The sequence below is a fragment of the Schistocerca piceifrons genome, chromosome 2, assembly GCF_021461385.2.
Source record: "Schistocerca piceifrons isolate TAMUIC-IGC-003096 chromosome 2, iqSchPice1.1, whole genome shotgun sequence".
Classification (NCBI taxonomy): Eukaryota; Metazoa; Arthropoda; class Insecta; order Orthoptera; family Acrididae; genus Schistocerca; species Schistocerca piceifrons.
The window spans coordinates 546,725,493-546,747,368 of NC_060139.1; the positions used below are offsets into that span (position 1 = coordinate 546,725,493).

Sequence of the window (21,876 nt, forward strand, 5' to 3'; positions counted from 1 at the left end):
CAGGATGTTTTGCAACGACACCCGGGCTCGGGGCAGACTGGCGCTAGTGCTTTCAGAAGCAAGCTCGTGACGCAACACTCGTGGGGCGACGATGCCATAAACGCAAACGTTGACTAACAAACAAGGCCACCACTCTATCGTAAACGTTTACTAGTCCTGGTCCTCGGTGACCTTGGGCAGGATTAGGGATTCATATCAACTTTGAACAACATTCCTGTGCTTACGAAGTAACCGAGAGTCGTCATAATGCTGCAGGCCATTGAATTCGTTATTGTAAGAACCTATGCGACGTGTTGGATGCGCGACATTGACATAGTGTGTCCTATGGAGAATCTTCAAAGTGTGCAGGCGCCGATCTGCTATCCCTACTCTTATTTTGTGCAAGAGGTTCCTGTTAATACACGTCGTCTTGCAGCATATATCGTTCACGCAGTGTAAACCCATGCATCGCGTCTGGTCGCTGACCCAAGTGAGGATCAAAAATGGCTCTGAGCACTATGGGACTTAACTTCTGATGTCATCAGTCCCCTGGAACTTAGAACTACTTAAACCTAACTAACCTAAGGACATCACACACATCCATGTCCGAGACACGATTCGAACCTGCGACCGTAGTGGTCGCGCGGTTCCCAATTGGAGTGACACTGTTAGGTAGCAGTCCCGTCCCTGTATGCATGGAGACTGACTTTTCGACGTTAATGCAGCTACCGGCCGCTGACCCATAGATAGTGATCCATTCCATGGCAATTCTCATGTCATCACCGCCACGGAGGACCAGCATCAAGTCGTCTGCGTAGGTGGTGCATCGGAAGATGGCAGTACTGAGCATCATTCCAGTCAGTCTACGGCGTAACGACCTAACAAGGGTACTAAGGCCAATGCGTATAATATCGTTGATAACGGGCAGCCTTGGCGCACAGAATGGCGTATTTGAACGGCTGTCGTTAAACGACCGTTAACGAACACCCAAACGACACATCGGAAAGTAGGTGCATCACCACTTCCCTTTGATAAAGCTGTCCAGATATCACGTGCTCCAGCGAACTGCAGTCAACTTGGTCAAATACTTGACTAAAGTCGATGGATGTCAGCGCACCTTGTATGTTCCAAACTTTCGCCAGTATTATCAAGTCCCTACACTGGCATAGTGCTGCATGTATGTTGCGGGGATCCCCCACAGATGTGCAGCGAAATTTGATACTGTATTGTACTCCTGAAAAGGGTAGCCATCAATCTGGTGAAAATTTTTGTGTCACTATTCAGCAGCGTCAAGGGCCGGTAATCATGGATACGGGACCCACCATTCGGTTTATGAATGGTTCAAATGGCTCTGAGCACTATGGGACTTAACATCTATGGTCATCAGTCCCCTAGAACTTAGAACTACTTAAACCGAACTAACCTAAGGACAGCACACAACACCCAGCCATCACGAGACAGAGAAAATCGCTGACCCCGCCGGGAATCGAACCCGGGAACCCGGGCGTGGGAAGCGATAACGCTACCGCACGACCACGAGATGCGGACTCGGTTTATGAATAGCGACTATCAGTCCTTCTGAAAAGGTTGCAGGGATTAGTACGACTGGAGACACCAGTTCTTGGTATATCTCTGTCAAACACGGCAACAACAGCTGATTGAAGGCCCGAGAAAAGTCCAAAGCGAACATTCTCTGAAGGTAGTAAAATGAAAGTCCATTGTATGTCTGCACCATGCAGCACTTTCTCTACCGTACTTAATGAAGGTTCGCCTGAGAGCCGGTTTTGTGCAGTCAGTTCATCATCCTAGGGCTGAGGGGTGAAGATCACGACGGTGGACACATTTGTTCCATGTGTCGTCTATGGCTACTCGATAGACTGGGTAGGTGAAATGGGCGATGTTGATCTTCCATGGGCTTTTACTTCGCAATACTCTGAAGGAAATTGAGGTCTATGGAACATACGTAAGCTGAGTGATCCGAAAAAGCTGTTGGCTATAGTTCCGCATGGCATATCAGTGTCTGGAGTGAGCGAGTGATATAAACCCGGTCGAGTCGGCTGGACGAGTAACTTGTGAAGTGGTCGTAGCGCCATGTGTCCAGCTGTTGAAGACTGCGGATGATTTTTTTTTTTTTTTTTTTTTTTTTTTTTGGACATCACACAACACCCAGTCATCACGAGGCAGAGAAAATCCCTGACCCCGCCGGGAATCGAACCCAGGAACCCGGGCGCGGGAAGCGAGAACGCTACCGCACGACCACGAGCTGCGGACCGACTGCGGATGAGTATGTCAATCTCAGCGTACGTGGAATGGCATGGGAGATGGTCCGGAGGCGCTTGTGTACAGTTAGTCCACACCAATCACCAGACCTTCTAAACGACCCTGGCAGAGCAGCGCAATGTCCGCTGCAAAAATGCTGAGGCGTTCCCACTGTCGATCTGTACCGGAAGGGGCATAAACATTGATGAGTCAGACTCCATTCACTGCGACGGCCATGCCCCGTGCATTGGGGAGATACTGAACGTCACCTTCTACCAAGCCCTCTCTAAGTAGGACGCCGATGCCGCTGCCGGTGGGTGAAGCGTGGCAGACTTCAGCTGTGTAATCGAAAACGCCGGGAAAGCTGGCTACGCATGCCTCTTGCAGGAGAGCGATGTTGATATCCGCAGCATTAAGCATGTCTTGCAGCATGGAAAATTTATGGAGGGTTCCGATAGTGTTAAGTCTGATTGTTGACAGCCGAAAAGTTTGTTTTTTTGTCTCCATCTCAGGCGGTATCGTCAAGGACGACGAAGGAATGGTATATTGTCGACTAAACGCCGCTGACTCACTGCCACTTACTTGGTCACCAGACGGTAAGAGTACATTGGATATCGCCCTTACTTTCCTCGCTCTCTCTCTCTCTCTCTCTCTCTCTCTCTCTCTCTCTCTCTCTCTCTCTCCCTCCCTCTTCTGTCAGAGCGTCACGTTCAACTTCGTCTGCCCGCGAGCCGTAAGTTGCTGGCTGCTGTTGTGGTAGAATTTCCAAAGGTCAGATCACGTACCTCTTCCCAACGGGCAACTGATGCAGGGTCATCTTCCCCTGGCGTTCTAGCCAGCAGGTCGGAAAGAGACGAGACCATATCTAGAGTGTGGAAGATCAGGTCGGCCTGCCCAAGTAGCGACACGTCCTTTAGCCCTCTGCAACGCCGTCGCTGTCCTGTTACGTCGTGCGGAGGAGGCAATCGTCTGAAGATGCGCGCCGACGCTGTTTATGTTTACGAGGAGATCATTACTTGTAGACACGAGTTTCCGTGTCAGAGTGTGCGTGGTGATCGTTCGCCATCGCTCCCTCAGTAAGGAAGGCTGATGTCGGTTATCAAAGTCCATCTTTTCTTGAGGGTCCCCTGGTCACAGCGGTTTGGGATGTTCCAGGGTTGTCGTCGCCTGGGGTGGCGTGAGACCTTGGTCGTGTCCTTATTGGATTCGCTGGACATCAGCACCCGCATTTGATCGGTTATTTCTTCATCACTTCGTCGTTTTCACGTAAGTGAGGTTAATGATAGTCGCCGCCGCCGATGGGGCCGATCTGATAGGTGTCTGTGTCAGTCGGCGTTGAATACACCCTGACCTGGCGTGGCCTTCCTGACCACAACCAGAACACGTGCGTGGTTGGCTATCGTACATCACTATCACACAGCAACCGCCGATGACCATGTAGGACGTTACGTGTTTTATCAGTTCGATCTTTATTTGCCGGACACCACTGTACACGTTATAGGTCTCAAATGTCCGCGATTTCTCAGACCGCGTTTCCATACGGTCGGAAGCCCGCAGTTACGACATCAGCATGCACCTCAAACCGGAATTCCAAGACAGTAAGGGCGTGCAAGTCCAGGCTCCGGGATCCACTGTAACGACCTCGATGTGACCATCGGGGTGTTTGGATTTAAGTAAGTTCACGAATTTGTTCACCCCAGTCGGGCACATCTTGGCATTTATCATCTTGACCGTAATCGAGAAATGGATGTCCATGATGTGCAAGAGATCCAGACGTAGATCGTCTCTTAGGAATCGTTCCACCTCATATGCACGTGGTCGGGCGTGATCCTGTACAAGAGTGAGAAGGAGTGCGCTATATTTAGAACGTGTGGCAAGAGCACACTGTGTCAATTCAGCTATCCGAGCACGTCTCCCTTCCAAACCAGATCTCCATATGCCGCACTCTGCAGTGTTCCCTGTCCATCATTAGTCTTTGCTCCAGCCCTACTGTATTGCCGCGAGAGGTCGGACATTATTTTGCATCCGCACTGAAGCATAGCTACAGCATCACTGCATATACAGTGGTCAAAATAAATGTTTCATATTGCCGAAACTTTAAATTTCGGCATTGTGGCCTAGAAACACTTTATGATATCAGTACATTGGTTTGTTCGTAATATCATTCTAGAGGAAACAGTCCATGTTTCTACCATGAGGGGGCAGTATGTGCAGTCTATGGTAACCATGTCTCCTGTAAAAATTGCAGTACTTTAGCTGTGTGTCATCACGAGAGTTGTGTCGTTTCAGGATGGTTTGGACAACAGTAACATACGATCAGAGGCTCCTTATAGTCACTCCAATGGGGCAGCCAATGAGACTGGTGGATGTCGCAGTGAATGTCGCTGTGAATCAAAGTAAGGTCTCTAGAATTTGGACCGTCACAGTACAGGCCGCGGTGTGCGGGACCGATATCTGCGTATAAGAGTATGTCTACGGCAGCAGTTCCAAACTGCTACGGGAGTGCAGGTGTCAACGCAAATGATACGAAATAGGCACCATGAGCAGGGATTACATGCCAGAAGACTTCTCAAGGCTCCTCCTGTAAGTCAGGTTCGGAGAGGGCCTCGTCTCGCATGGACATGAAACCAGGCTTTGCGGAATAGGCAGCAGTGGGACACAACGCTCTTTTCTGATGAGACCTGTATCAGTCTCCACCCTGACGATGCTCGAATTCGTGCGTAGATGCAACGAAGACAACGTTACCACCTCAACTGACCAACTGCATCGTGGATCGCCACTCATATCAAGGTGGTTCAGTCATGTTTCTAAGTGGAATCGTATATGAGCACAGGACACGGCTTATGGCAATACATATGAAGCTAGCTAGTGTGCAGTATCGGGACGACATACTTGCACGCATTGTGACTCCGTTTGGTGAAAATATTGGAGCGGGATTCACGCTGATGGATGATAATACCTGCCCTCACCGTCACAATCTTGTAAACACTTCCGTAGTGGAACGTCAAACACTCGGATGAAATGGCCCCCATATTCTTTAGACCGCAGCTGGATTGGAAATGCTTGGGCCATGCTAAAACGAACAGTTGACAATCATCCTGTCCCACCAGAGACCAAATAGAGACCTTTGTGGAGAAACGAAACGATGTCCCACAGTGTTATCTGGACCATTTGGTAAGCAGTATGCCTAACGGCATTGAAAAGTGTCTTCAGTTATGAGCAGGCCAGCTGGTCCATATACAGTATGTTACGTAAGATGACTTTGAGAAGAAACTTTAGTGTCTGCAGTGGAAAAAAAACGACTAAGTGTTTACATATTAAGATAACAGTGATTACAATATCTGCACCTATATGCCTAACATCCTGTATATGGTGTAGGTACAAGAGATGAGGAACAGAGTGCTGGACTCACCCCAGCAGCAGCGGGCTGCGCAGGTCGAGCCTGGCGAGTGGGGGCGGAGCCTCCCCCGCGGCCAGCAGCCCTCCCTCCTCGCCCAGCCTCAGCCACGCCTTGCGCCCTGCGCGGCTCACCAAAGCGCGCTGCCAGCGGCCGACCTCTGCCCTCTGCGGCGACCTGCAAACACCACACACGAATACTCACACCCCTATATCACGAAGAGCCAATTGTAGCTCGTCCGTCGCAGATGAAGACCAACAACGCCATTGAGGGCGCATGTAAGATGGATTACACACGTTTCCCTTTATAAGTATATTTCTGCTTGTTGAGGAGTTTACATCTGGGTCCAACAACGCTTTGCTAACACCTAGAACTATGAAAGAGTATTGTATGAAATAATATTGTAAACTGCTCAAGTACGCATAATACTGTTAACAGAGAAGCTTATCGCCTCTGATCGCTCTAGTATCTCCTCTACATTACAAAAAAAAAAAGGCTGATAGAAAACCTTTTTTTCGGTTTATAAGCACGTGAAAGAGGGTAGCGATGTTTCGTCAAGAAATTTCCTTCTACTATTCTGTTAAAATGCCGATGCATCCACTTCCGGCACGCAGAGGAAATTATAGGACTTCATAGGAAAGGATTATGTTTTTAGCTAAACCAGACCAATTTTTCCATTTAATTTAATGAACTTGGTTTGACATTTTCCTAGGAAGTAGATTGTACACTCCTGGAAATTGAAATAAGAACACCGTGAATTCATTGTCCCAGGAAGGGGAAACTTTATTGACACATTCCTGGGGTCAGATACATCACATGATCACACTGACAGAACCACAGGCACATAGACACAGGCAACAGAGCATGCACAATGTCGGCACTAGTACAGTGTATATCCACCTTTCGCAGCAATGCAGGCTGCTATTCTCCCATGGAGACGATCGTAGAGATGCTGGATGTAGTCCTGTGGAACGGCTTGTCATGCCATTTCCACCTGCCGCCTCAGTTGGACCAGCGTTCGTGCTGGACGTGCAGACCGCGTGAGACGACGCTTCATCCAGTCCCAAACATGCTCAATGGGGGACAGATCCGGAGATCTTGCTGGCCAGGGTAGTTGACTTACACCTTCTAGAGCACGTTGGGTGGCACGGGATACATGCGGACGTGCATTGTCCTGTTGGAACAGCAAGTTCCCTTGCCGGTCTAGGAATGGTAGAACGATGGGTTCGATGACGGTTTGGATGTACCGTGCACTATTCAGGGTCCCCTCGACGATCACCAGTGGTGTACGGCCAGTGTAGGAGATCGCTCCCCACACCATGATGCTGGGTGTTGGCCCTGTGTGCCTCGGTCGTATGCAGTCCTGATTGTGGCGCTCACCTGCACGGCGCCAAACACGCATACGACCATCATTGGCACCAAGGCAGAAGCGACTCTCATCGCTGAAGACGACACGTCTCCATTCGTCCCTCCATTCATGCCTGTCGCGACACCACTGGAGACGGGCTGCACAATGTTGGGGCGTGAGCGGAAGACGGCCTAACGGTGTGCGGGACCGTAGCCCAGCTTCATGGAGACGGTTGCGAATGGTCCTCGCCGATACCCCAGGAGCAACAGTGTCCCTAATTTGCTGGGAAGTGGCGGTGCGGTCCCCTACGGCACTGCGTAGGATCCTACAGTCTTGGCGTGCATCCGTGCGTCGCTGCGGTCCGGTCCCAGGTAGACGGGCACGTGCACCTTCCGCCGACCACTGGCGACAACATCGATGTACTGTGGAGACCTCACGCCCCACGTGTTGAGCAATTCGGCGGTACGTCCACCCGGCCTCCCGCATGCCCACTATACGCCCTCGCTCAAAGTCCGTCAACTGCACATACGGTTCAGGTCCACGCTGTCGCGGCATGCTACCAGTGTTAAAGACTGCGATGGAGCTCCGTATGCCACGGCAAACTGGCTGACACTGACGGCGGCGGTGCACAAATGCTGTGCAGCTAGCGCCATTCGACGGCCAACACCGCGGTTCCTGGTGTGTCCGCTGTGCCGTGCGTGTGATCATTGCTTGTACAGCCCTCTCGCAGTGTCCGGAGCAAGTATGGTGGGTCTGACACACCGGTGTCAATGTGTTCTTTTTTCCATTTCCAGGAGTGTATTTACAACTTCGTTGGAGATGGTTTTATATGTGGGAATAATTGCACGTAGGATGCCACGAAGTCCGACTTTGGAGATAGGCTCAGATATGGGAATAACTGCACGTAAGTTGCCACAAAATCTGATGTTTAGGATAAATCTGCCAGCAAGTCATTTGTCGTCTCTGTTAGTTATTAACAATGACAAGGTGTATCAGAACATGTGCAGTTCCTCGTAAAAGGTTACTTCATTTTGGCTTTGCAATTGACGCAGCTTTCTTCCAAGCGTTCAGAAGACTGGTGGAGTACTCGCCAGTTATTGCCAAAGCAATTAATGTGAAGACTCACTTTTTCTTTCAGAGCAGAACCACAGGTTTACACCTACTGCTTGGCTTTCTGATGGCGATACACGGTAGCAGGTTGAAGCATAAAAATTGTTGCATTGTTATTAAAATTGATCAAACACTAGATCGAAATTCATTTCCGCGTTTGCATTCAGCCAACATACAAGAAACATGGTACTCATTATGCACACAGATTTGGCATAATTAATTATTTATGTAAATTGAACTGCACGCTTTCCAAAATGTTCAAATGTGCATGAATTCCTAAGGGACCAAACTGCTGAGGTCATTGGTCCCTCGACTTACACACTACGTAAACTAACTTAATGCTAAGAACAACACACACACACCGATGCCCGAGGGAGGACTCGAACCTCCGGCGGGAGGGGCCGCTCAGTCCGTGACATGGCGCCTCTAGCCATGCGGCCACTCCACGCAGCACGCTTTCTCCTCGTATACTTGTGGAGTCAGTTATTTCCTGTGTCCATAATCACCGATTAGCCAATACTATAATAAGAACATTTCACCTCTTTTATTCTGTGGTTGCAGTTTCCGACGTACTCGATGTGAATTTACTTCAAGAGAAGTACGGTCGACTCCTAAAGTTTTCAAAATAAAGAAGCTGTCTCACTAATGTTCAGCTACTCTGTACGAATTTCCGTTGGTGATAGTCTCAGCAAAGCAAAGAACTTTGTAATACGGTGCTCTGATTCATCAATCTGAATGAAACCCGCGCAACACGGTTGCATTAATAAGTTATACAAATAAAAATCGTTCTTTAGATCGAGCTGACGCTTAATTTAAGTCATTTTTCAACGCTTACAAACTTAACGAAAGCCAAATTTCTTTGTTACCAGTGTCATTTCTGTGCCTGGCCGAGCCGTTTTTACCATGCTGCGTTATGTAAGCACCTGCGATGCGACGGTGGGTCCGTCAGACAGCGTTCCCAGCCGGCGGCAGTGCCCCGCTTGCGTGGGTGGCTGTCCAGGGCCGCTACAGCTACAACTGATGCGTCTGGCGCAGCGCGCGACCTGCTAGCTTCCCGAGAGACTTTCTAAGTTGTGCTGGGGAGAAACCTCTTGACCCGCCTAAAGACATCAAAGTCATACATAACTCACTTCTTCAATTATACCGTCCCGCAGCAGAAGAGGGAACGGACGGTTCTTTAAAGTCGATATCGCGTATCTACATTAAACTATGCTCTATAGTGCACATATTGTTTTCTGTGAGAATACATACGCCCCACGACACCTGGCAAACTCGATGCTTCTAGTGTCCGATGTAAGATCTATCTTTTCCAAAGCGAACGCGACACACTTCAGTCTCACGAAGCCCGGCTTTGAGTTTTTTGCAGCTCAAAAGGTGTATTTTGAAGATAGTCGGCAGGGGTTCAGGAAATATGTATCACTCCAATACTCTCTATTCCCAAGATACTGTTAACACAGGATAGCAAGGCTACCTTCTAGCCGTTTTCTTCACTTTATCGTTTGGCCCCGATGCATTCAACCTGTTTCCAATAACTTCCAAATTGTTATCGTTTGAAATATAGTCTTTCCTACGCTATTCCAAATCAGTTTATCACATGCAATCCTCACCGTTCACAGTACCAGATAAAAAGGTGAATGTCGCTGAGCCGTATCGCGAATCGACCTATTGCTCTAGGCTTTCACAAGCGCGTCGTCTGTGCCACATACCTACTCTACGTGCGGCCATGAGACCGCGAGCTGCATTTTTACATCTCTCCATTAATACCCAGTGAGAAGTTTTAAAAGTGGTTGCCTATATGTAGCAGCACTGTTCTAACTGTAATTACGACTCGTTATACCGGCCGCGTGCTAACTTGAGCAATGCTAGTTAAATGGGCCGACCGCTGAGAGAATTCTATACCCGCTATTATCATCAAGCAGTTTAAATAGCTTAATCTGTCTGACAACATTCGGCTGCCAGTGGTAAACCTTCCTCCTAATTACAAGCATTCTGTTTACTGTGTTGGTCCCTGGGTGTGACAAGTGAATAAGGACATACGACCTTATATTCAGTACCGAGCGAGATGGCCCAGTGGTTTGTATACTGAACTCGCATTCGGGAGGACGACGGTCCAAACCCGCGTTCGGGCATCCAGATTCAGATTATCCGTGATTCCTTTAAATCACTCTACCCAAACGCTGGGATGGTTCCTTTGAAAGAACACGGCGATTTGCTTCCACACATGCGGCACAGTCCGAACTTGTGCTCCGTTTCTAACGACTTCGACATCGATGAGACTTTAAACCCAATCTTCCTTCCTTCCTTCATTCCTCATATTCAGTAAATTTTGCCGTTGTGGACAGTGTAAAGTTTTCGTGTGACTTTTGACACTCCACCTGCAACCTGAGGGATGCCCCGTATCGAGTTGACCCAGCCTGGACTCCCTAACCCATTAATGGGATACCTTCACACTGAGGCGCCAAAGAAACTGGTATAGGCAAGTATTTTCAGATACAGAGATATGTAATCAGGCGAAATGGCCCTGCCGTCGGCAACGCCTATGTAAGACTGGCGCAGTTGTTAGATCTGTTACCTCTGCTACAACGACAAGTTATGAAGATTTAAGTGAGTTTGAACGTGGTGCTATAGTCGGCACATAAGTGGTGAGACACAGTATCTCTGAGGTAGCGATGAAGTGGGGATTTTCCTGTACGACCATTTCACGAATGTACCGTGAATAACGGGAATCCGGTGAAACATCAAATATCCGAAGTCGCTAATGCCAGAAGAAGATCCTGCGAGAACGGGACCAACGACGACTGAAGAGAATCGTTCAATGTGCAACCCTTCCGCAAATTGTTGCAGATTTCAATGCTGTGCTATCAACAAGTATCAGCGTGCGAACGTCATCGATATGGGCTTGCAGAAGCGAAGGCCCACTCGCGTACGCCTCGCCTGGGCCCGTCAACACCGACATTGGACTGTTGATGACTGGAAGCATGTTGCCTGGTCGAACGAATCTCGTTTCAATTTGTATCGAGCGGATGGACGTGTACGGGCGTGGAGACAACGTCATAAATCCATGGAGCCTGCATGTCAGCAAGGGACGGTTCAAGCTGGTGGATGCTCTGTAATGGTGTGGGGCGTGTGCAACTGGAGTGATATGGGTCTTCTGATACGTCTAGATATGACTCTGACAGTTGACACGTACGTAAGCATTCATGTCCATTGTGCATTACGACGGACTTGGGCAATTCCAGCAGTACAACGCGACACCCCATACATCCAGAATTGCTACAGAGTGGCTCCAGGAGCCCACTTCTGATTTTAAGCACTTCCACTGGTCATCAAACTCCCCAGACATGAACATTTCAGAGCGTATATGGGATGCCTTGCAACGTGCTGTTCAGAAGAGATCTCCACCCCCATGTACTCTTACTGATTTATGGACAGTCCTGCAGGATTCATGATTTCAGTTCCCTCCAGCACTACTTCACACATTAGTCGAACCCATGCCACTTATTGTTGCGACACTTCTGCGTGTTCGCGGGGGCCCTACACGATATTAGGCGGGTGTATCAGTTTCTTTGGCTCTTCAGTGTATTGAACTCGGTAGTGCTGGCTATAAGCCCAAAAATTTTCTACTTCTTGCAAATGCAGCAATATTGTGTTAACTTATTGTAGGTCTCTGTTCTTTTACGAGGTGCCAGGAATTTGTACTTGTCCCTTCTTATATCGTTAAAAACTGAGTGGTACTGTAGGAAGGCGAGTAGCTAATACGTAAATCTAATTCTTAGATTATAATATTTAGCTATTTGTTCCCACGCTATACTGCGTGTGTTAAATTTGTTACGAGGGTTGCCCAGAAAGTAATGCACCTCATTTTTTTTTCTCAGCCAAAAACAATGCTACAAATGTGAAACATTACGTATGTATTATTGGAAGTCTCCTAAGTAACCGTGCCAAGTTTCCGTTACTTCCGACAGTAAGCGTAGCTGCAGGACAGTTTCAAAATGGCGTTTGTAGGTTATGTACGTTACAAGCAACGTGCCATCATTGAATTTCTCACTGAAGAAAAAGAAACTGTGGGGAAGATTCACAAACCCTTGTGCAAAGTCTATGGAGGATCTGCTGTCGGCAGAAGCACAGTTAGTCCCTGGGCACGGAGGGTGAGGTCATCAGAAGGCGATTCGGCGGAGCTCCACTATTTGCAGCGGTCGGGGAGACCATCCACGCCCGTCACACCTCACCCACTTGACCTAACTCCCTCCGACTTCCACTTGTTTTTTTCCATTAAAGGAAGCCACTGGTGGAAGACATTCTGATGACGATGAGGAGGTGATTCACACAGTGAAGCACTGGCTCCGCCACCAGGATAGGGATTGGTACCGACAAGGCATTCGCACTGCCATGGAACAGGATGGAGATTATGCGGAAAAATAGTGTGTGTAAATAAAACACCAGTCTTCTGTATGTGTAATTCTCATACTTTCAATAAATAATTGTTGAAGAAAAAAACAGTGCATTACTTTCTGGGCAACCCTCTATGTTTGTAATAAGTCTTGTGCATGTTTTAGAACCAGGTAATTTGTGTTACTTGGCCGTGTTCTTCTAGGGTGTCACGACCTCTACGACCTGGTGCGAACCGCTTGAAAACCAGCAGACTACGAGTATTTTGTAAAAGTTTTATATTCAAAATTTTTATTACAGTTGATGTATGTACACATAAAAAAGGTTTTGCGTCACCTCGGTCCCAGAGCTCCTTTGTTGAGAACCCTTCCTGGCACAAAGTACAGACAGTTGGAATAGAGATCAACATAAACATTATTTCCGCCCTTTTTATTGCTCATGAAAATCACACACTGCATATTGTGCCAACATATTGCGCGACCTTCGGAGAAGGGGGTCCAGATAACTGTACACACCGGTACCTCTAATAACCAGTAGCACGTCCTCTTGCATCGATGTATGCGTGTATTCATCGTGGCATACTATCCACAAGTTCATCAAGGCACTATTGGTCCAGATTGTCCCACTCCTCAACGTCGATTCGGTGTAGATCCCTCAGAGTTGTTAGTGGGTCACGTCGTCCATAAACAGCCCTTTTCAATCTATCCCAGGCATGTCGATAGGGTTCATGTCTGGAGAATATGTTGGCCGCTCCAGTCGAGCGATGTCGTTATCCTGAAGGAAGTCATTCACAAAATGTGCACGATGGGGACGCGTATTGTCGTCCATGAAAACGAATACCTCGCCAATATGTTGCCGATATGGTTGCACTATCGGTCGGAGGATGGCATTTACGTATCATACAGCCGTTACGGCGCCTTCCATGACCACCAGCGGGCGGCGTACGCCGGCCACACATAATGCCACCCCAAAAGAGCAGGGAACCTCCACCTTGCTACATTCACTGTACAGTGTGTCTAAGGCGTTCAGCCTCACTGGGTTGTCTCCAAACATGTCTCCGAAGATTGTCTGATTGAAGACATATGCGACAGTGCATCGGTGAAGAGAACGTAATGCCAATCCCGAGCGATCCATCCGGCATGTTGTTGGGCCCATCTGTACCGTGTTCCATGGTGTCGTGGTTCCAAAGATGAACCTCGCCATGGATGTCGGAACTGAAGTTACGCATCATGCAGCCTATTGCGCACAATTTGAGTCGCAACATGACGTCCTGTGGCTGCACGAAAAGCAATATTCAACATGATGGCGTTGCTGTCAGGGTTCCTCCGAGCCATAATCCATAGGTAGCGATCATCCACTGCAGCAGTAGCCCTTAGGCGGGCTGAGCGAGGCATGTCAAAAATGGCTCTATGCACTATGGCACTTAACATCTGAGGTCATCAGTCCCCTAGACCTAGAACTACTTAAACCTAACTAACCAATGGACATCACACACAGCGATGCCCGAGGCAGGATTCGAACCTGCGACCGCAGCAGCAGCTCGTTTCCAGACTGAAGCGCCTAGAACCGCATGGCCACAGGAACCGGCCGAGGCATGTCATCGACAGTTCTTGTCTCTCTGTATCTCCCCCATATCCGAACAACATCGGTTTGGTTCACTCCGAGACGCCTTGACACTTCCTTTGTTGAGAGCCCTTCCTGGCACAAAGTAACAATGCGGACGCGATCGAACCGCGATATTGTCCGTCTAGGCATGGTTGAACTACAGACGACACTAGCTGTGTAACTCCTTCCTGGTGGAATGATGTAACCGATCGGCTGTCGGACTTCCTCCGTCTACAGTGAGGAGGTTGACGGCTTGGCTTAGGTGCTGCGGTGCTTGTAGAAGAAATGTGGAAATGGAACGCTCATCAACGGATAACGCGTGGGAATGGTCTCGGGCTATAGGTAAGAGAAGGTCAGAGAGTTCTGGATCTGCTTGACTAATACAAGAAAGATGATGAGGTTATTAGGGACGAAGAACAACCTCGGATTGTCTTTTTCAGAGCAACTACCACAGTGTTTTTCTAAGCGATGCATCAGGAAGGCCACTAAGGTTGTATCACGATAGTGTATGGTGTGTACAGCACTGAGAATAGCGAGATAAATCGAACTAGGAAGCACTAGTGGCCTAGGAATGGAAATTATTCTTTCTCTCTTTCATGTTTAAAGTCTTTATATGAATGGAAACCTCCGGCACAGTGCGTCATAGACTCTCCTCTACGAAAATTACATTTTATTAAGTATTCTATTTCAATAGTGTGCAAAGCTTGTTTCCACGGCGTTGCTCTCCCTTTTTTACCGTCGTAATTATCGGAATCGTCTGAAGCTATTTTCAGACTTCTGCTGAAGGGGAATGGCTGATATCACGAAAGCTTTGCTCTTGGCAGCGGTAACGTTATTAGGGAGTCGACGGTAGATCGATCACTTTTGCGGTACTTACGAAAAATAATCTCATTTTCATTGGACAAATTTCGTATTTTATTTAGAACTGAGGAAAAGAAACCGTATAACCAAGTTTGAACGCGGGGAGCAAACTAGAAATTAACTTGTTACAGATTTTCCTGTTAAACTGAGAGAAACTGAAAGATAGCGCGAAACGCACGTGACGGTGGCGGCGCCGCTGCCCAGGTTGAAGCGCAGCTGAAGGCGGCCGCCGACCAGCGCCAACCACAGGAAGTCTCCGCCTCCAGCTCGTCCTCCCCCTCCAGCAGACAGAAGCACGCCATCCGGCTGCTCTGCCAGGAACCACAGATCCAGCGACAGCGCCGCTCCAGCGCCCTCGGGCCACGCCAGCTCCAGCGAAGAACTGCCGTCGAGCGCTGCCACGAACGTGCTGCCCTCTACGAACGGAAGGACGCGTCAGTCCTCAGGCCCCCATTGGCCAGACAGGCAGCCTTTTGTAGAAGGCACGCACGCACACACACACACACACACACACACACACACACAGTACATACCCGTGTCGCAGGCGGCTCCGCGGCTGCAGTTGCAGAAGAAGCCACCCCCAGCCAGCGGCTCACAAGTCGAGCCGCCCACGCAGGGGCTAGAGGCGCACGGGTCGAACCGGCTGGACGAGCAGGAACCACCTGCGGGCACCCACAACCAGGTCTGAGGCTTTCTGCACGCTGCACCACACTGTACACTCCTGTCTGGAATGTGCACTTCTCTAAGATCACTAGAATATTTTATCTCACGAAATACAGTACAAAGAGTTATTCCCAGGGCCGGTTATGGAACACTTTTCTATCTTTTTCCCTTCCTTCTTGTCCCATGGTATAGTTTCACCTGTGCCAGTTCTTGTTACTAATTGTAATACACACTGTACACAAATCTTACACTTCGAAACTCCCCGGGTTCCCGGGTTCGATTCGCGGCGGGGTCAGGGATTTTCTGTGCCTCGTGATGACTGGGTGTTGTGTGATGTCCTTAGGTTAGTTAGGTTTAAGTAGTTGTAAGTTCTAGGGGACTGATGACCATAGATGTTAAGTCCCATAGTGCTCAGAGCCATTTGAACCATTTTGAAACTCCTTTCTGCTTGACGCCCCAGTGGCCACTACTAATTGTGACACGTCCTCTATAGAAATGTTACAGTAATGGCTCCTTTGGCTCCCCTGTTAGCTTGGCGCTCCAAGCATCAACTTGTGTCTCTTCGGCCTTAAAGTAGCCCTGCTTATTCGTAAATACCACCAGGGCTTCAAAAGACTTATTTACGAAAACTGCAATACATACAAAATAATGAGACATATTAGTCGATACAATATCTCTCAGTTTCTATTCAGAATACGCGCTGCGGTACAGTTATAAAGGAGATCAGTAGGGGTAATCCTTTCAGAACATGTACACGAATCATCCGCTCCATTTAGCCTCATCGAATTACTTCACACCTGTAGATAAGGAACCCAGTGAACAGCTCTGCACAGCAGGCTGATGTCTTTGCTTAACGTTTTCTGTTTGGATTGCCTGCGTTTTTCGGTGTCCTATGCACTGTCCTTTAGAGACGCATGCACGTCTCAAGGTCACTGCATACTATGCACTGAAGGGATCACTGGCTCTTGTCTTCTGAATTATATATGTGGTGACTGTTCCTTCAGACATGTGACATGCACACCATGCTGGAACTTTTAGGGAAATCGGCGAAATGCCATGAGTAATGAAGGTAATGTTAATGGCTCTGAGCACTATGGGACTTAACATCTGAGGTCATCAGTCCCCTAGAACTTAGAACTATTGAAACCTAACTAACCTAAGGACATCACACACATCCATGTCCGAGGCAGGATTCGAACCTGCGACCGTAGCGGTCGCGCGGTTCCAGACTGTAGCGCCTAGAACCTCTCGGCCACACCGTCCGCCGAAGATAATGTTAATAGCAACGTTAATAGCACGTAGATAAATTGAGAATTTGGATCTGACCAGAGACTTGCTATGGTAATCCGTACAGCAGCAAAGACCACTGTGTACAGCAACTGCCAACTAAAAAGGAGACATGAGTTCGAATTGCTGCCTAGTATTTAGGAGACTTGAGTTCGAATCCCGGTCTGGCACAAATGTTCAACTTGCCTTATTGATTTAAATTTAATTCCCACTTTAAATCCTTTGTATGTTAATTGTCAGTGGGTTCAGGATCAAGCATCACATACACATACATCAGATCCACCTGAAGACTGACACTTTGAGAACAGTGACTTGGAGCTGGGTTGGCTGACCTGTGGTGAGGTTGCGGAGGCAGCCGGGCGGCCGCAGGCAGCGCGGGTCCCCCGCGAGGCAGGGCGGGCAGCGGCGCACCGCCACGGCGGCCCTGCGCGCCGCCGCGCCAGACAGCGCCACCCGCAGCCCGCCCACGCGCAGCGCGCGCACGCAGCCCACCAGGCCCGAGGAGGCGCCCGCGTTGCCATACACCCTGCAACAGCACAAGCGCACGCTCTGTTCTCCGCTCACGAGGCGCTAGGCAGCACTAATTATACGGCAGCGACAACGATACACACGCTGATTAGCACTGCCCACTGACACACACGGCGGACAGTAGCAAAGAATACGCATATACAATAAGTAAAATAAATTACTCAAACTTTAGAAGAAATTCCAGTATACAAACAGAAACAAATATTGGCAATCTGGCTAAACAGAAGCCTCACGGAAAAGGATACGGAGAAATACGAACAACAGACAGAAACACTGCACAGTGATGCATAGGCGTCCCCAAGAATCTCATCTTGAGGTACAGATTTTTTACTCGTTGCAGAATTCTCATACATTTTGTGACGTAACTCGACGATGTATGCTGCCTTCAGTGGTGAGCCATGTTGTTGTTGTCGTTGTTGTTGTTCTGGTCTTCAGTCCTGAGACTGGTTTGATGCAGCTCTCCATGCTACCCTATCCTGTGCAAGCTTCTTCATCTCCCAGTACCTACTGCAACCTACATGCTTCCGAATCTGCTTAGTGTATTTATCTCTTGGTCTCCCTCTACGATTTTCACCCTCCACGCTGCCCTCCAATGCTAAATTTGTGATCCCTTGATGCCTCAGAACATGTCCTACCAACCGATCCCTTCCTCTAGTCAAGTTGTGACACAAACTCCTCTTCTCCCCAATCCTATGCAATACCTCCTCATTAGTTATGTGATCTACCCATCTAATCTTCAGCATTCTTCTGTAGCACCACATTTCGAAAGCTTCTATTCTCTTCTTGTCCATACTATTTATCGTCCACGTTTCACTTCCATACATGGCTACACTCCATACAAATACTTTCAGAAACGACTTCCTGACACTTAAATCTATGCCCGATGTTAACAAATTTCTCTTCTTCAGAAACGCTTTCCTTGCCATTGCCAGTCTACATTTTATATCTTCTCTATTTCGACCATCATCAGTTATTTGGCTCCCCAAATTGCAAAACTCCTTTACTACTTTAAGTGTCTCATTTCCTAATGTAATTCCCTCAGCACTACCCGACTTAATTCGACTACATTCCATTATCCACGTTTTGCTTTCGTTGATCTTCATCTTATATCCTCCTTTCAAGACCCTGTCCATTCCTTTCAACTGCTCTTCCAAGTCCTTTTCTGTCTCTGACAGAATTACAATGTCATCAGCGAACTTCAAAGTTTTTATTTCTTCTCCATGGATTTCAATACCTACTCCGAATTTTTCTTTTTCTTCCCTTTACTCCTTGCTCAATATACAGATTGAGTAACATCGGGGAGAGGCTACAACCCTGTCTCACTCCCTTCCCAACCACTGCTTCCCTTTCGTGCCCCTCGACTCTTATAAGTGCCATCTGGTTTCTGTACAAATTGTAAATAACCTTTCGCTCCATGTATTTTACCCCTACCACCTTCAGAATTTGAAAGAGCCATAACAATTTTAAAACTTTTATTTCGTGGCATGGCGGAGATTTTATATTACAATATAAAAGAGCAATGCTTTAAAATCCAACAATTGGCTGAATAACATCAAATATTCAGCAATCGATTATTGCCCGCTCTGCCATGACTAAATCCAGGACACACTATATAGTATGCAACACAATTAAAGCATCACTTCTTCGAAACCCCGTAATACTCTCCCCTTGCGATAAATATGATACTTCCCTACAAGGTACCAACAGCCCTCCTCTGTAATGGTGCAAAAGAGTAGCGCCCTGCGACGTTACCCACGATCTCGGTGACACTTCAGAGAACAAGGAGACGACACATGCGAAGAAAAAGGCCACAGCTCAGAAGTTTATGTGAATTGTAAGGTGGGTTAATGTTGTCATATTGGCAACAAATACCACCAAAATTATTCCCAATGCCATCGTGGACGCGTCACATGATAAGAAGGTAGTCACACCGCCTCTAATCCACATTTCACCCCTTCCATTGACGCCTCTGCTATGGAGCTCAGAGCCGGCCGAAGTGGCCGTGCGGTTAAAGGCGCTGCAGTCTGGAACCGCAAGACCGCTACGGTCGCAGGTTCGAATCCTTCCTCGGGCATGGATGTTTGTGATGTCCTTAGGTTAGTTAGGTTTAACTAGTTCTAAGTTCTAGGGGACTAATGACCTCAGCAGTTGAGTCCCATAGTGCTCAGAGCCATTTGAACCATTTTTTTTATGGAGCTCAGGAACGCGACGCTCCCCATTCAAATGAAGCCTGCGGAGCTTTGTTTGTGGAGAGCCTTACCGGTTTCCTTACGGACCGCAGAGAAAGACATTTCAGGCACACCGCCCTTCAGAATCAACCTTTAGGTGGAGGAAAGCCTGTCAATGAAACCACCCTTCACTTGGGGCGTTGATCTCCATACAATTCTGCAGTGAAAAACGACAATTCGCAGTGCGACGAGGAACAGGGCGACATTCTTTACAATACTTGACACTGCTGTCAACCCCTGTACGATTAAACCCTTCTCTAAGGACATCGTGAGCCGGCATCCCCACTGAATGTGAGCGCATTACGAGAGAGCACATTCCGGGAAGAGATGGGCAACATATTACTACCGCCCACATATATCTCGCGTAATGATCACAACGAAAAGATCCGAGAAATTAGAGCAAATACGGAGACTTACAAGCAGTCGTTCTTCCCACGCACAATTCGTGAATGGAACAGGGAAGGGGGGATCAGATAGTGGTACAATAAGTACCCTCCGCCACACACCGTAAGGTGGCTCGCGGAGTATAGATGTAGATGTAGATGTAGATGCATTTGGAGTCACTTGCGACCGCAATATTTTCTCTGGTGTACACAGTGGAACCACTAGGGATCCTTCAAAACCATTCGACGAAATTGATCCGAAGCAGCAAAGGGTGCTTATGCTTTTTCAGTCCTCCTGTTTAAAGCTCTCATGTAGTATGATCACAGAAGGATGTGAATTGACAGTAAAAACACAAATGGTCCTTCTAAGCCCCCTCTCCCCCCTCCCTCCAGTTCAACAGCACCCTAAGTCCCACTCACCCGCCGTTGTTCAGTACTTTAAAACTGTATCTAAACGGAGACAACCTGCGACAAAGTCCTACTCGCCTGTAGACAGGCAAGCCTTTCGACACAGCCGCACAGGGTAGCCACGCGGTATAGGGCACCTTGCCACAGTTCGCGCGGCACCACCCGTCGGAGATTCGAGACCTCCCCCAGGCATGGGTGTGTTTTGTCTTTAGCGCAAGTTAGTTTAAGTTAGATTAAGTAGTGTGTAAGCCTAGGGACCGATGACTTCAACAGTTTGGTCTCATAGGAACTTGCCACAAATTTCCAAATTTCCATTCGACGCACCTCCGTTTCTGGCTGGCCTGCCAGCAGGCAGAAGGACAAAACCGTATCCTGCTTACAGGTGCCGATCGCTCTCGTCACGGCTCCCCTACGTACAGGTACAATTTTCAGGTTGTCAGTAAAGGTGGATGGGTTGCACCGAGCGGGGTCTTAGAGCGACCCTTTGCCGTTTTATTGATGCACCTTTCAATGTCGCATTCCTCCGTGATGAGGCCACAGCAGGGCGCGAAACCAAAGAGTTGAGAAGCATTCAGAGTTCACCGAATTGTTTTGAACTGTCTGCAGTGATTCCACCTTGTAGAACATAGCAAACATTGTGCTCACGATCACATTCAATGGCGTTCCTGGCCCACGATACCTATAGAGAAGATCTGAATCATCCGGGGGTGTCAGAAGTGTCAAAGATTGTCAAGAACACCGTCCTGTTGCTCACCGTACTGCCAACTATCGTCTTCAACCGCCAGCAGGGTAGAAATAGAAACCCCAAGGGAAGGAACGGTTCCATTCACGCCCTTTACGCCACCCCCTAAAACCTTTTACTGTCGTGTATGAGCGTCGGTATGTCTCAAATGTTTTCCTCGGCCACTCATAAGAAAAGCGCGTAATTGATGACAGGGTGCATTGTCATGCTGACACAAACAATCTTCGGCTCCGAACTGTTCCTGCACTTTACGTAGTACATGTGGTGATATCCTTCCACGTTTAGTGTTTTCTTAAACGCAATGAAGGGAACACATTCTAACCATGAAAATCATACCCATCCGTAGCCTCACCTTCTCTGTACTTTGCTGTTGGTACTAGAGATGACGGCAGTTAACGTTCTCCAGCCATCCGCCAAAGGCAAACCCTTCCATCGGTCTTCAACAGGGTATAGCGTGATTCATCACTCCAAATCACTCGTCATTCACCGTCCAGTGGCGTCGCTCCTTACGCCACCTCAAGCGACACTTAGCATTGACAACAGAAATCTTGTACTTGTGGGGAACCACAGCCTCCAGATGCTTAAAAAACGTAAACATGGTCCGTAGTAGACTGGGTGTGTGTTGGGTTGCTTGGGGAAGGAGACTAGACAGCGAGGTCATCGGTCTCATCGGATTAGGGAAGGATGGG

General features: G+C 48.3%; 1 protein-coding gene across 1 annotated transcript in view; it reads right to left on the minus strand.

Moving 5' to 3' along the window:
• The window catches only part of LOC124775572 (agrin-like), a 104,197-nt gene that overhangs the window by 39,667 nt on the left and 42,654 nt on the right, over window positions 1–21,876 (minus strand). The window contains exons 11-14 of the mRNA XM_047250402.1: window positions 17,231–17,424; window positions 15,482–15,610; window positions 15,127–15,364; window positions 5,651–5,812 (exon numbers count right to left, since the gene is read on the minus strand). Coding sequence (XP_047106358.1) covers window positions 5,651–5,812; window positions 15,127–15,364; window positions 15,482–15,610; window positions 17,231–17,424 — 723 coding nt within the window. The remainder of the gene's footprint in view (window positions 1–5,650; window positions 5,813–15,126; window positions 15,365–15,481; window positions 15,611–17,230; window positions 17,425–21,876) is intronic.